Source organism: Acanthochromis polyacanthus, chromosome 24 (assembly GCF_021347895.1).
Source record: "Acanthochromis polyacanthus isolate Apoly-LR-REF ecotype Palm Island chromosome 24, KAUST_Apoly_ChrSc, whole genome shotgun sequence".
Classification (NCBI taxonomy): domain Eukaryota; kingdom Metazoa; phylum Chordata; class Actinopteri; family Pomacentridae; genus Acanthochromis; species Acanthochromis polyacanthus.
Window position 1 is genome coordinate 3,438,465 of NC_067136.1, and position 16,730 is coordinate 3,455,194.

The window sequence follows — 16,730 nt, forward strand, 5'->3', positions numbered from 1 at the left end:
TTGATCTGCTTCCGTTTTCTTTATTCACACGACAAAAACAGCAGAAAGAGTTAGAGGCTGTAAAAATAGATTCTGTACAAAAGTCTGGACTGTTAGGAAACCGTTTATCTACACATATTTACAGGACAACCGGAGCCTCGGTGTGTTTCCTGGATGCTAACGCTGCTAATGCTAACCACCCAGAGCTAGCGTTAGCATTCCTTAGCTGGCCATCCACAGGGTGAACGGGACCAGGATGGCGGGGAGGACGGTGCCGGACGAGAACCCCAAACACATGACGGACAGCAGGCCGAGCAGCACTGCCAGGACCACGTTCCTCTGGTCCCGGATCAGAGACTTGAGCCACTCGCAGAACTGCAGAGACCAAAAAGAGAAGGTTTTGTTAGCACAGCTGCAGGATTAAGTCCAGATTATCAGAGAACTCCAAGCAGTGTGAAGTCAAGACTGAACCAAGACCAGAACCAGAACCAGAACCTGTGTCAGGACCAGGACCAGCTTTGGACTTTGACTGTAAAACCTCCAAACATCCGAGATCGGTTCTAGTCTAGTCTGGTTTTCAGTTTAGTTTTGGATTTGTCTTAGACTGGTGTTTAACATTGTTCTGGACTACTTAAGACTGGTACCAGACCTAGTGGTAGACTGGTTTCGGACCTGGTTTTAGATATGATTTTGGACATGATTTTTTTTACTGGTTTGACTGAAACTGGAAAAGATTTTGGACTTAAACCACCTTTAGAATGGTTTTGAACAATGTTTAGGACTATTTTAGACTGGTACCAGGCCTGGCTTTAGACGGTTCGAGACTGGAATCGGACCTGGTTTCAGACTGGTTCTGGATCTTATTTCAGACTGAACTTGGAAATAGTTTTAGTGTGATTTTGCATTTGTTTTGGACTGCTTTAGACTGGTATTGGACCTGGTCTTGGACTAGTTTAGGGCTAGTTTCAGACTGAAGTTGGATGTGATTTTGGGCACTGGGTTTTAACGTTAGCTGACTTGGTTTAAGACTGATTCTAGACTGAAGCTGGACTTAATTAGAGACTTGGTTTCAGGCTGATAGCTTGAGACTTCACATGGTTCTGGACTTGATATTGGATCATTTTAATCTGGTGATGGACTTGCGTTCTAGATTTTAGGCTGGGTTCATGGTCAGTTTTAGACTGCTTTTAGACTGTTATTGCACTGGTTTTAAAATGAATTCAGACCTGGTTTTGCACTTTATATTGGACTTATTTTAAATTTAACTTTCGTTTGTCTCTGACCTGGTTTTGGACCAGTTTTAGACTGTTATGGACCTGGTCTTGGATCAGTTTTAGATCATTATGGACCTGGTTTTGGACCAGTTTTAGACTGTTATGGACCTGGTCTTGGATCAGTTTTAGATCGTTATGGACCTGGTCTTGGATCAGTTTTAGACTGTTATGGACCTGGTCTTGGATCAGTTTTAGATCGTTATGGACCTGGTCTTGGATCAGTTTTAGATCGTTATGGACCTGGTTTTGGATCAGTTTTAGATCGTTATGGACCTGGTTTTGGATCAGTTTTAGATTATGAACCTGGCTTTGAGTTTTTATTGGGGTTTTTTTGGACTTGATCTTAGAATGTTTTGGTTCAGGTTTTCTACTAGTGTTGGACTGATCTGGGACCAGGTTTTTAATCAGTTTTGAGTTTTATATTAGACTTTGATTTAAGACCGCTTTGGACCTGGTTGTGGGCCAGTTTCAGATTGTTTTAGATGTGATTTTGGACAGAGTTAGGACATGGGTTTGGACGAGTTCTAGACTGCCCAGGTGTTGGACTTGGTTCTGGACATTTGTGACATTTTCTTCACTGAAAAGACTCCTAGAACAAAGAAACCAGCTGCAGCCTGAAACCGAACCAGAAAAACTCCAAATAAAAGAAGCCTAAAGAACTTTTCTGCTGCGCTGCGTCCAGAAGCAGGAGGATCTCTGAGCTGCTGTTTGTTTAACTGGAGCCTCTGAGGCCTTTAAAAGCTCCTCTAATGAACTCAGACATTTAGGTCCAAATGACAGGAAGTGAAACTGGATCAGGGAAAGTCTGAGAGCTGCAGGAGGAAAAAACTACGTCTGGTCTTCACCTGAACCGCCCAGTTTAGATCCTGGAACGGGAGAATTTAACATAAATATACAAATAATTAGTGCTGGTTTGTGTTTTTACCAGAAAGACTGAACATTACAACATGTGGAACTTTGTAAAATGACCGAGGGCCAAGTTTCAGACTGGTTTCAGACTGGTTTCAGACTGGTTTTAGAGTATGTTTCATACTGGATTTGGATTTTGACTTGTTTGATGTGTTTGACCTAGTTTTGGAATGTTTTAGGACTGTTAATCGATTTGGTTTACGACTGGTTTTTAGTGATTAAACTGGTACTAAACTTACTTAGGACTGGTTTTAGGCCAAGTTTGGATGGTTTTAGACAATGATGGACTTAAATTGGTTTTAGGCAGGTTTTGGATTTGATTTGAAACTGGTTTTAAACTTATTTTGTACTGGTTTTAGGCCAATTTCTGACTGGCCTATAACTGGTTTGGGCTTGGTTTTATGCTGGTTTCAGGCAGGTTTTAGCCTGTTTTTGGAATTGCTGTTTAGACTGGTGTTCTACGATGTTTTATACTGGGTTTGGATTTGGCTTTAGATTGTTTTTTTTTTTGCAATTCTAAACTGCTGTTAAACTTATTTTGGGCTGGTTTTAGACTGGCTTCAGGCAGGTTTTGGATTTGATTTTTGTTTTTTAATGGTTTTTAGATTGATTTTGAGCTTGATTTTAGACTGGTTTTAAACTGGTTTTGAAATGGTTTTGAACTTAATAAGGACAGGTTTTAGGCCAGTTTTGGACTGGCTTCAGGAAGGTTTTTGACTTTTGATTGCTTTAGATTTTAAACTGGTTTTAAACTGATTTTTTACTGAATTTAGACCAATTTCGGACTGGTTTAAAAATGGTTTTGGACTTGTTTTTTTGCTGGTTTCTGGCAGGTTTTGGACTGTCACATTTTTAAATAGTGTGATACAAAATGACTAAAACGTCTGAAAATAACTAAAATGAGACACAAAATAATCAAAACAAAGCACAAAGTGACACAAAACAAGAAAATGGGGCATAAATAAACTACATTGCGATGCTAAATACCAAAAAGAGACACACAACAGACAAAACTTAAAAGAAAACATCCAAAACAAGATACAAAATGACCAAAACAAACCAACACAAGACCAAAAGCAACCAAAAAGACACACAAAATGCCACAAAACAAGAAAATGAGGCAGAAATAAACTACATTGCGATGCTAAATACCAAAAAGAGACACACAACAGACAAAAACTGAAAAGAAAACATCCAAAACAAGACACAAAATGACCAAAACAAACCAACACAAGACCAAAAGCAACCAAAAAGACACACAAAATGCCACAAAACAAGAAAATGAGACACAAATAAACCAAACTGCGATACAAAACTCCAAAAAGAGATGCACAAATGACAAAACTGAGACACAAAGGGACACAAAATGAGACAAAACAAGAAAATGAGACACAAAAAAGCCCAAATTGTGGTACAATGTGATGAAAATAAGGCATGAAATTAAACAAAACAAGAAAATCAGACCAAAAAACAACCTATTGTGGTACAAAATGCCCAAAAATGGACTGAAAATTTCCAAATTGAGACAGAGACAAAAAACTACAAAAATGAAACAAAAACTGCGATAAAAAATGACAAAACCGAGACACAAAAAGACTGAAACGAGGTACAAGATGACATTAAAAACCTCACTGTGCTACAAAATGACAAAAAATGGACAGAAAATGACTAAAACAAGGAAATGAGACACAAATAAATAACACTGCAATGCAAAACTCCAAAAAAAGAGACACGCAAATGACAAAAACTAAAACAAAAAAGACCAAAACGAGACACAAAATGACACAAAGCAAGAAAATGAGACACAAATAAACCAAACTGAGGAAGAAAAATGACAGAAACAAGAGAGAGATGACAGAAAACTTCATAATAGAGTGAAAAATGAGCTGTTCTGAGGGTTAAACGTGACTTTGTGCTCCTGTGCTGCTCTACATCTCTACTCTGCAGATGTTTGTTGGTTTTCTGCTCTTAAACGGAGGCTCTGCTGCTCTGGCAGCTCTCAATGCACCTCTTGTTCTCAGCACTTTTCCGAGCAGCGACCCAGATTTTCCTCCTGCAGAAGTCGTCCCTCTCAACGCTCCGGAGAGATTTTCTGACTGAAGATTCAGTGTGGGAGTTCGTTTCGTGGCTGCAGAACCCAAAATTAACGAGGACCTCTGCAGTGACGCAGAGAAAGAACATTTGTTTTGTGTTCTGACGCCTCCTTCAGCTGTGGTTTGAGTCTTCAGCCGCACTTCAGCGACACAAACTGTCGTGTGAAAGTTTAATAATCATAGCAGGACTTTAAACTGTGTGCAGCAAACAAAAGACACGAGCAAACCGAGACCCACAAACGACAGAAACAAAAGAAAACGAGACAAGAAAAGACAAAAACAACTAAAACCAGCAACAAACCCACAAAAATGAGGCACAGAATAAGAAAATGTAACAAAAAAACACCAAAAATGAGACATAAAATGAAAACGACAAAAAAATCATCGAAACAAGAACATAAAGGACACAAAACAACAAAATTGAGACGTAAAAAGACAAAAAAGAAACAGAAATCTTTCAAATCAAGATATAAAATAACAAAAAGTGAGACAAAACTGCCAAAATTAACTACAAAATGAGACTACACAAAAACACAACACACACAAATGACAAGAAAATGAGACAAAAAACAACTAAAACCAGGCACGAACGACAAAAATGAGACACAAAGTGACACACAATAAGAAAAACAAGATAGAAAACAATGAAAACAAGAAACAAAACAAACAATATGACACACAAAACAAGACAAAAAAAGAAGCAAAACAAGGAAATGAGACACAAATGAACCAAACTGTGATCTAGATGACACAACTGAGACACTAAATGGCACAAAACCAGACAAATGACACACAAAACGATCAGAATTAGTCAAAAACAACAAAAATTAGCACAAAAAAAACAGGAAAAACCAAGAAACAATGGACAAAACAAGAAAATCTGACAACAAATAGAAAAGATTACACACAAATCAACCGAATTAAGACAAAAAGACAGAATGAGACAAAAAATGTTAAAAATAAGCTACAAAATAACAGAAAAGAAGAAAAACGAGACACAGAAAGGGCAAAAACAAGAAAGAAAATGATGAAAATCAAACACAAAACAAGAAAATCTTGCACAAAACGACAAAGATGAGACACAAAAAGGCAGAAAGGAAAAAGACAACTATCTAAATTCATAGAAAAGAGAAAAAAGTTATGAAAACTCAACACAGTATGACACAAAACAAGAAAATGAGACACAAAGTACGCACACTGCCATGTGAAACTCCAAAAAAAAGTCACAAAATGGCACAAAAAAGGAAAAAAAACAAGACACACAAATGACAAGATAAAAATAAAGCACAAAATAAGACACAAAACAACATAAAATGGCAAAAAAAAAAAAAAGCAGGAACAAGAAAGAAAAATTGTACAAAACAAGTAAATTAGACACAAATCAACTAATTTTGCAGCACGGAACTACAAGAATGAGACAAAAAACACAAAAATGATGCAAAAAACTACAAACGACAGACACAAAACTACAAAAATTAGACAAAAAATCAACAAAAATGAAACACAAATCAATTAAATTGTGATATAAAACGACAAAAATGAGGGGGGGAAAAAAAATCGCACAACTGACCGACAAAATGACTCAAACAAAAAATGAGACAAAAAAACTCCAAAAATGAAGGAAAATGAAGAAAACAAAGCACAGAATGAGAGAGGAGACAGAAAATGATGTTTTCTTCACTTTACATGACTTTAGTTCATATTTAACCTTCACATCAGAACCTTCAAAACTCAACATGTTGAGATTCATAAACATTATTTTAATCTACCATTAGTTTCTAGATTCACTGCTTGTTTCCAAAACCCCAGAAAAGGTTGAAAAAAGTTGACCAGAGTTTAATAAAATGTCCAAAAATATTCAGTTTACTGGAAAGAAACCAGCAAAAATATTCACATTTAAGTAGCTTCAGTCACAGAGTTTAGACAGTTTGTCTTTAAAAATGACTCAGAACAGTTTAGGATTAATTAAATAGCTGAGAACTAATGATTTAATGTAGCAGCTCTGATTTTAATTAGGAATTATTCAGATTTTATTAGAAATGAAGGTTATTTTTCGGAGATCTGGCGCGTTTTTTTTCGTATCCTGCAGCTGTTAAAAACATGTGTTTTGTCTTTGTTTTAGATATTAGTGTAATACTAAAGTTTTTCTGGTCTGTTTATGTTTCTAAAGAAGCTAAAAGTGGATCAGGGACCGGATCAGAACCTCGTCTCCTCCTCGGTGCGTAAAGACGCACAGGGCGCGTAAAAGGCGCAGCGGCCGGTTCCGGTTCTCACCTTGTCGGTCTGGCGGCTCTGCGCGGCTCCGTAGCGGCAGTAGGTGACGAAGTGCTCGCAGTTGTTCCACAGCAGGCTGTAGGACACGGAGCCCACCAGCCGCTCCGCCCGCCGGGCCACCTCCTCTGCGGGCAGCGGGCCGCGGGGCACCGCCCGGTCCATGGCGTTCAGCAGGATCCCGGCTCCGTACGCGAAGTCCTCCACAGAGTCCACGCGGATGCTGGCGCGCTTGGAGAGGACGCCGAGCAGCAGCCGCGTGTTGGTCACCATCTCCTGGATCTGGCGGCTGTCGGCCGTCAGCGCCGGCAGGATGTCCGGGATGAGGTGCGCCACCCGGTTGTCGCCCAGGTAGATGCCGAAGTGGGTGAAGAGGGTGCGGGGCACCTCCAGCAGGTCTCCCCGCTGGAACCGCTGCGGGGCTCCGGCGGGCTGCGGGGCGGACTCATCCCGCTCACAGCGCCTGCTGAGCGGCTGCTCCCGGCGCAGCGGCGGCAGCAGGCTGGAGAGCTTGATGTGGAGGAAGAGCTTCTCCAGCAGGAAGGTGAGAGTGTCCAGCATGGCTGCTCCGGGACTGATGCTCCCCGGAGAGGGAGCGGAGTTTAACTCCTGCTGGAGGTTTAGGGAGGAGGAGGTCACATGACGGCAGAGGGGGGAGTCAGAGGAGAAACCAGAGCAGAAGAACCAAACCTCAGTGACCTTTAGTGAACCCAGAGGTGAACATCAGAGCTCCACTCCAGCAGCAAAAGTCCTGCAAAAGGTTCAGAGATGTGAGAACTGCAGCCTCAGCTCTGTGTTCAGCTCCAGAATAAGAACATCAGCCTGTTTCCACCAGCTGCTGTGGAGAACAACCAGTAGGTGGCGCTGTAAGCTGCTAGTGCAATAAACACAACAAAACCGATTAAAAAAGTGTCTTTAAACTGACATTATAGAAATAAAACACCTCAAGCAAAAGTTAAAACTTGAAGTTTGTTGCTGACGTTAACTTTCCTAATGCAAAACGTCAAAATAAAGTCATAAAATGCTGCGTTATGACAAGTTTAGCTCATTTCTGCAAATAAACGGATTTCCTTCCTCCTTCTGGATGTAAAACCACAAAACAAGAGACTACTGTGGTGTTTCTTTGTCGCTGTAATTAGTCAGGATTTTATTCCTGCTGCAGTCAAAGATTTCTCTTCAGATTAGACTCATAATCACAGACAAATTAACCAGACTGTGAAGCAAAAATACAGAAAAGAGACACAAAACGAGAAAAGCGACCTACAAAACTAATAAAAAAGACGCACAAACGACAGAGACAAATGAGAAAATGATGAAAATGACACAAAACAAGAAAACGTGACTACAAAAACGAGACACAAAAGGAGAAAAAATGAGCTACAAATCAAACAAATTATAAGAAAATACTCCAAGAATGAGAAAAAAAATGACAAAAACAAAACCTGTAAACCAGGACACACAAATGACAGAAGCAAGAAGGAAAATGATGAAAATGGGACACACAATGAGACAAATCAAGAAAATTAGACAAAAAACAACAAAAATTAGACAAAAAAAATGATAAAAAAGGACAGAAATGAGACACAAAGCAAACAAATTGTGATACAAAATGATAATTTGAGCTACAAAAAGACAAAAAAATTGTACAAAACAAGATAAACAAGACACACAAATGGCAGAAACAGGGAGGGCAATGATGAAACCGAGAAACAAAATGACACAGATCACAAAATCTGCTACAAAATGCTAGCCTAGCCGCGCTAGACCCATGTTCTGAAGGCACAAGGGTCGAGGCACGCTCGACAGGGAGGGAGGTGGGCTAAAAGGTTGTCTATCAAATCCCTCTGCAGCAATTGGGTAGGTATACAACCAATCAGCGCAACGAATAGGCTGGCGTAGTTCCTAGAGCGCCGGCGGATTGTGGCTAAGTCCCATTAGCTTCCCAACCAGCGGAGCCAACTGGTATATTAAGGATTTGCCATATCCCGTCGACTTAAGTCCAAATACGTCTTTCTTCTCAATGAAACACTTCAGTGCCGTCCTTTGTTTATCTTTCAAGTTGAATTTTAGCTTCAAATCTTTAAGGGCTGTGGCCAAAGCCGAGTTGAAAGAGAACTGTTTATTGTTCGCCGGTTGTTTCTGTCAGAATCGTCGCGCCTCTGTCGTCACTTCGTTACGCCCGCCTTCTGACTCTACACTTCATGGTGATTGGTCCGGCCAGTTTTTGGAGCATCCAACCTCGAGCCTTATGGAGGGTAACTAGACCCACCCTGGCAGAGAATTAAATTCGTTGTCGTGGGTTGTCTAGGCTAACAAAATGGCACAAAACAAGAAAAATTGACAAAAATCGGCAAAAATCTGACCAAAAAAACTACAAAAACTTGACAAAAAATATAAAAAAATTAACAAAAAAAACTACAAAAAATAGACAAAAACACACAAAAAAGTGATAAACTTGACAGAAACATACCGAACATCAAGTCAGAGTTTTGAAAAAGGGACATTTCTGAGGAAGAAATGTTTAGTTTCGGAACAAAATGAAGAGAAACGCTGCGTTTTATGAACACATCCGTTATTTATCATTTAGAGACAATTCAAGTCCTGATTAAAAACCAGAAAGTCCTAGATTTACCTGAACACATGATGGGGAGATTAGTAACTCAGAGAAATGAAGCTACTTTAAAACCTTCTTCATTCTCAACCTGGCTTTCCTCGAAATGGAAGAAGAAGAGGAGGATTTTGGGGGATTAGGGGTGGATTATGGAGACCCTCACTGGGCCACCACCCCCCACAGAGGCGTCCTGAATGAGCGTAGAATGATGAGATTTGGCTGCTGAATGGATGTGTTGATACAACCCCGACCGAGTGGCCGTGAAAAGGTGAATGAAGCTGAGTGACAGCCTGAGAGGACCTAGTCTGAGTGTGTGTGTTCTGGTTCACATGTCTTTATGGGGACCGTCGGCCAGCATGGACCCTGTGAGGACGTTTGTGTCAAGTGAGGACAATTTTGTTGTTTGGAGTTAAATTGCAAATTTTTGAAATTGTTCACGTGTCTTCGTAGTCTTGTTTTAAGTCACTGTGTCTCATTTTTGTCAGCGCCTTTTTCATTTGTTCGCTTGATAGTTCAATAAAAGCTATTTTTGTGTTTGTGTGATTGTCTTTCATTCAGTTTAGTCTCATTGTGGTTTTATTATGCTACTTCTATATTTTCAAAATATCTTTTTATGTCGATTAGTTGTTTTGAACCATTTTATCTGTTTTTGTAGTCTTCTGTTGTTGTTATTAGTGTCTTCTTTACTCCTTTTGTTTCTTAAGAGTGATTTTGTGTCTCCTTGTAGTTGCTTTGATGCATTTAGCATCTTTTAGTCATTATATTATATATAACTACAGAAAGATGACGCCAGCAATAAAGCTTAAGATGTATAAAAACAGCTAACTGCACAGCTTAGGTTATAGAAAAAGCTAACGACACATTAAAAGTAATAGAAAAAGTTTACTATAACGCAAAATCTATATAAAAAAAGACCGCTTATTACATGTCCAGTTATAGAAATAGCTAACGACACAGTAACTTCCATAGAAATAGCTAACTTTACAGTTTAGTTTATAGAAAAACAACCAACCATGAAGCTAAAATTATAGAAAGACAGTTAACTACAAAACCAAAGAAAGAAGCCAACTACACTTCAAAAATCATAGACAATTAACTACAGAGCTAAAGAAAGAAGCTAACTATTATTACAAAATCATAGAAAGACAACTAACAACAGAGGTAAAGTTGAAGAAAGATGCTAACTACATTTCTTTAGTCATAGACAGCAGCTCATTACACAGCTAAAGTTACAGAAATAGGTAGCTACATAGTAACAACCACTGAAAGAGCTAACTGCACAGCTAAAAGTATAGAAAATCAGTTAACTGCAAAGCTAAAGATTTAGAAAGACAGCTAACTACAGGGCTAAAGGAAAGAATGTAACTACACATTTAATATTGTACAAAGACATCTAAGTTCACTGCTAAAGTTTTAGAACGACCTAATTACACAGCCAAACTTAAAGAAAGACATCCATCCATCCATCCATCCATTCTCTATACACCGCTTTATCCTCACTCGGGTCGTGGGGGGTGCTGGAGTCTATCCGAGCTGACTCGGGCGAAGGCAGGCGACACCCTGGACAGGTCACCAGTCTGTCACAGGGCTACATATACAGACACACAATCACACTCACATTCACACCTACAGACAATTTAGAGTAACCAATTAACCTCAGCATATTTTTGGACTGTGGGAGGAAGCCGGAGTACCCGGAGAAAACCCACGCATGTTCAGGGAGAACATGCTAAAGAAAGACAGCTAATTGAAAAACTAAAGTTATTGAAAGACAGCTAAGAACACAGCTAAAGTCACAGAAATTTCTAACTGCATGGTAGTGACCATAAGCTAAAGTTATAGAAACACAGCTAACTAAATAAAAGGCAGAAGCTAACTTCATATTTAATGTTATACAAACACCCCTAAGTACAAAGCTAAAGTGGTAGAAAGAAGCTAACTACACACCAATATTGAAAAAAAACACAGCTAGCTACAAAGCTAAAGTCACAAAAAGAGGTATTTACACAGCTAAATTTATAAAAGGAAGCTAACTAAATATGAAAAATACAAGAAAGACTTAACTACAAAGCTAAAGAAACACAACTAACTACACAGCTAAACCCTCAGAAATAGCTACACACGTGGACAAAATTGTTGGTACCCCTCAGTTAAAGAAGGAAAAACCCACAATTCTCACTGAAATCACTTGAAACTCACAAAAGTAACAATAAATAAAAATTTATTGAAAATTAAATAATCAAAAACAGCCATTACTTTTGAATTGTTGATTAACATAATTATTTAAAAAAACAAACTAATGAAACAGGCCTGGACAAAAATGATGGTACCTCTATAAAAGATTGAAAACTATTTGACCAGAGTGACATGATTAACTCAGGTGTGTCATTTAATTGACATCACAGGTGTTTCCAAACTCATAATCAGTCAGTCTGCCTATTTAAAGGGAGACAAGTAGTCACCCTGCTGTTTGGTGAAAAGGTGTGTACCACACTGAACATGGACAACAGAAAGCGAAGGAGAGAATTGTCCCAGGACATCCGAAAAAAATTTATAGACAAACATCTTAAAGGTAAAGGCTATAAGACCATCTCTAAACAGCTTGAAGTTCCTGTGACAACAGTGGCTCATATTATTCAGAAGTTCAAGACCCACGGGACAGTAGCCAACCTCCCTGGACGTGGCCGCAAGAGGAAAACTGATGACAAATTGAAGAGACGGATCGTTGGAATTGTATCCAAAGAGCCCAGAGCAACCTCCAAAGAAATTAAAGGTGAACTCCAAGGCCAAGGTACATCAGTGTCAGATCGCACCATTCGTCGTCGTTTGAGCCAAAGTGGACTTCATGGGAGACGACCAAGGAGGACACCACTGCTGAAAAAAACTCATAAAAAAGCCAGACTGGAATTTGAAAAAATGCATGTTGACAAGCCACAAAGCTTCTGGGAGAATGTCCTTTGGACAGATGAGACCAAACTGGAGCTTTTTGGTAAGGCACATCAACTCTATGTTCATAGACTCAAAAACCAAGCATACGAAGAAAAGAACACTGTCCCTACGGTGAAACATGGAGGAGGCTCAGTAATGTTTTGGGGCTGCTTTGCTGCATCTAGCACAGGGTGTCTTGAAAGTGTGCAAGGTACGATGAAATCTGAAGACTATCAAGGCATTCTGGAGAGAAATGTGCTGCCGAGTGTCAGAAAGCTTGGTCTCAGTCGCAGGTCATGGGTCTTCCAACAGGACAACGATCCAAAACACACAGCCAAAAACACCCAAGAATGGCTGAGAGAAAAGCGTTGGATTATTCTAAAGTGGCCTTCTATGAGCCCAGATCTGAATCCCATTGAACATATGTGGAAGGAGCTGAAACATGCCATTTGGAGAAGACACCCATCAAACCTGAGACAACTGGAGCTGTTTGCTCATGAGGAGTGGGCCAAAATACCTGTTGACAGCTGCAGAACGCTCATTGACAAATACAGAAATCGTTTAATTGCAGTGATTGCCTCAAAAGGTTGTGCAACAAAATATTAAGTTATGGGTACCATCATTTTTGTCCAGCCCTATTTCATTAGTTTGTTTTTTTAAATAATTATGTCAATCAACAATTCAAAAGTGATGGCTGATTTTGATTATTTAATTTTCAATAAATTTTTATTTATTGTTACTTTTGTGAGTTTCAAGTGATTTCAGTGAGAATTGTGGGTTTTTCCTTCTTTAACTGAGGGGTACCAACAATTTTGTCCACGTGTGTAACCGCACAGTAACAAACACTGAAGTTTGCTACACGGATACATTTGTAAAAGAAAGAAGCTAATTATACGTCTAATGCTACACAAAAACAGTTAACTACGAAGCTGAAGTTATGGAAAGAGCTAATTACACAACAAAAGTTGTAGAACGAGAGCTAGGAATTATTCAGACGTGTTCTACTATGTGTACGGTGGCCGACAAGGGCATACGCGGCGCAAACAAAAAAACGCAATACAAACGGCCAAAACGCTGCAAACACAGGAATGATGCAAACCCAAAAACACATAAAACAAATGCAACAGAGAAATGCTGCAACAAAAAAACGATGCATTCACAGAAACGCTGCAAAAGCAAAGACACACAAACCGACAAAACAAATGCAAAAGGGAAATGCTGCATACAAACCCTGAAACAACTGCAAGAGAGAGACGCTGCAAATTCACGGAAGGTCGCCAGGCCACTCGGGGGAGCTGACCATACGGAAGGGACTGATCTTTTATACCGACAGGAAATACCCAGGAGGAAGTTGCAAAGACGACAGCGGGATAAGAAAGTTTGCCAACATTTGGAGAGGAGAATAAAAAGGTATGTTTTCCCTTACGTCTTTTTATAACACTCGGCCCTAGTCTCTTACAGTATTATCCAACAGCAGCAAATTTACGTAGCAAATATTAGCGTGCCTCTGTCTAGCAGACCGTTGCTAGGGACGCTGATCAGAACAGCTCCCCCTAGTGGCCTGGCGACCTTCCGTGAATTTGCAGCGTCTCTCTCTTGCAGTTGTTTCAGGGTTTGTATGTTTTGATCGTTTGTATTGCGTTTTTTTGTTTGCAGCGCGTATGCCCTTGTCGGCCACCGTATATGTGTCCTTAAGACACCATCAAATTGAATACCTGTAAAGTAAGTACAGTTTAGTACAGTAAATGAGACAATGTAAATGCAGCTAGAACCACATAGGCTGATAATAAAAGTGTAAAATCAGAAGCTCAACTATAAATCAAAGCCTCCTTCACTTTGACCATCAGTCCAAGTCAACATGGGTCCTCACAAAGGAGATAAACAAACGTGAGTGTGTCAGTCAGCATGGCGCTAATGGCCTCCAGCTGTTTGTGGAGCTAAACAGAGTCCTCACATTAGGCTTAAATCCTCAAAACAAACAAAAAACTAAGAAGCCTGAATATTTAAATGACCCATCACAGCCCCCACATCTGCAGAAAGAACAATTTATATAAAATCCAACAGTCATTTAGCATTTTCATACACATAAATTATGCAAAAAAAACATACCTTTGGTGGCGACCGCCAAGTCAGACGTGGCTGATCCAGATGTTACTCTGCGGACGTTGACTTTTGTGATGAGGCTGCAAGTCAGGTTTCCTTCTGATGACACCGTTTGAGCATCACAGTTAAAATATGGGGATTTAGTTTTTCATTTGAGCCCCACAGTGTGGTTTTATCTTCCAGATCTCATCTTGACTTCTGACATTTCTTAGAAACATTTCTAAATTAAATTTAAACTCGTTTCCTGTTTTTAAGGCTTCACAGTGCTTCGACAACCTTATGGTCGTTACTTATGAAATGCTGAGTCTGTACAAGTAGTTTCAGTCCCAAAAACCCTTTAACAGAAACTAGTTTTTCATCCAACTATAACCACAGATTGAACTGTTTTCAAGTGACTGTCAGGGATCCTGAATGAAGAAAGTTAAAGAAACACAGCCAAATACACAGCTAAACTCTCAAAAATAGCTAACTACATAGTAACTTTCATAGAAATAGGTAAGTGTAGAGCTAAATTCATAGAAAGACAGCTAACTATGAAGCTTGAGTTACAGATAGACAGCTAACTACAAAGCTCAAGAAAGAAGCTAACAACACTTAAAAAAATCAAAGACAATTACCTAGAGAGCTAAAGTTAAACAAAGATGTTAAATACACATCTGAAGTCACAGACAGCAGCTTATTACACAGCTAAAGTGACAGAACTAGTTAATTACACAACAAAGAACACTGAAAGAGCTAACTACACAGCTAAATTTATAGAAAAACAGTTAACTACAGAGCTAAAGTTATAGAAGGATAGCTAACTACAAGGTTAGAGTAAAGGAAACAAGCTAACTACACATCTAATGTGCAAAGACACCTAACTTCACTGTTAAAGTTATAGAAAGACCTAATTACACAGTCAAAGTTAAAGAAAGACAGCTAACTACAAAGCTAAAGCTATTGAAAAACATCTAAAGGTACAGAAATGTTGTGTAAGTTGCCTGTTTTTAGACTTCACATCACTTCAAAGACCTTACGTTTGCTGCTTATGAAGTTCTGCGTCTTTACAAGTAGTTAAAGTCCCAACAACTGTTAAACAGAAACTAGTTTTTCATCCAACTACAACCACAACGTGACTTTTAGGGATCTTTAAATATTAATTGTGAAGACACTAGAAGAAAAGTAAGAACATTAGATAATGACTGATGTATCGTTTGCCATAAAGATGTTGATGTAAAGTTGAATATCACATAGGTTACTGTTACTATGTTTTCAAGGATTGTGATCTATTGCAGAGAATCTAGTAAGCCATAAAAAATGAGCGAAAATATATTGACAATCCACTAATTCCAGTGTGTTTCATACTGTTTACTACGTAAAAATGTCAACAACAATGGCATTCTTGCTCGAAAACAGCTACACAAAACAATATACAGCACAAATACTGGTGCTCACAGAAGATTATATGGAATTAATGTCAGAGATTATTTAAAAACCTTTGCAGACACCTTCATTGCCAGTTTTGTTTCTTGATTTGAAATTTGCAAAATGTCTGCACGCTGCTGGGGTTCTGTTTACTTCCATTTCCCCAAAACTTGTGCATACTAATTCAGTTACGCTGCCATCCTTTTGTGGAGCAGAACTTTGGGAGTGACAGCGCCAAACAAAAAGCCTCACGGGGCGTCAAATGGAGGCACAAAGAGGAAAGAAAAATGACCAGCGGAATGTGATTTATCTCCTTTTATCTGCCATGACAGCATAACAGAGAGACGTCAACCTCCCGAAATGAGTCTCCACCACTAGCTCCAGCACTGTACAACACAAACTGGTGAATAAAACAGCAATTCATCCATAACAGAAGTGTATAAGTGGCATAAATTCAGCGTTAATTCATAGTAAATTCAGTCGCTCCTGTTTCTAATTATCAAAATGATGTAAACTATCAACTTAAATTCAGTTAACATTTTGCAACTTTAAGATGTTTAACAGTGCACCTTTCTTTTAGAAACTGATAACTAAACTACCAATTCAGTACCAGCATATAAAAGTTTTTTTTTTTTTTTTTTAACTAAAGGCTAGCGACTTTCAGCAGGAATTTAGCTGTTCGTGTTTCTTTTCTTATGTTGAAAAACAACCTGGGTATTTCCATTTACAGACAAATCTATAAATAAACTGAACTTCTTTTTGGCCTGTGCAGCATCATTTTTTTTTACCATGAATTTAGTTTTAGCATGAGCATTGAAGTAAGCTGTTTTTCTGAGGTTTTAGCTCTTTAGTAAGATGTTTTCCTTTGACTTTCGCTGTTTAGTTCACTTCTTTCCATGAATTTATCTGTATAGCTAGCCCCTTCTCAATGACTTAAGCTTGTATTTAGCTTTCTTTGTATGACTTTAGCTGCCTTTTTATGACTTTAGCTGTGTAGTTAGCGGTCTTTCTGAAACATTAGTTGTGTAAATAGCTGTGTTTTGTTGTTTTTCCTGTAATTTATGTTGTGTACCTCACTCTCTCTATGACTTTGGCTGTTTTGTTAGATTATTTTTATGACTTAAGCTTCTTTCTGTGACTTTACCTGTGTAGTTA

General features: G+C 38.8%; 1 protein-coding gene across 1 annotated transcript; it reads right to left on the reverse strand.

Moving 5' to 3' along the window:
* On the reverse strand, positions 1 to 7,339 carry LOC110967518 (lecithin retinol acyltransferase-like). Its single transcript, XM_022217163.2, has 2 exons — positions 6,530 to 7,339; positions 1 to 354 (listed from the first exon to the last, which is right to left on the reverse strand). The coding sequence occupies exons 1-2, from the start codon at positions 7,085 to 7,087 to the stop codon at positions 202 to 204; spliced, it is 711 nt and encodes a 236-aa protein (XP_022072855.2). The 5' UTR covers positions 7,088 to 7,339; the 3' UTR covers positions 1 to 201.
* Between the last annotated feature and the right edge of the window lie 9,391 nt (positions 7,340 to 16,730).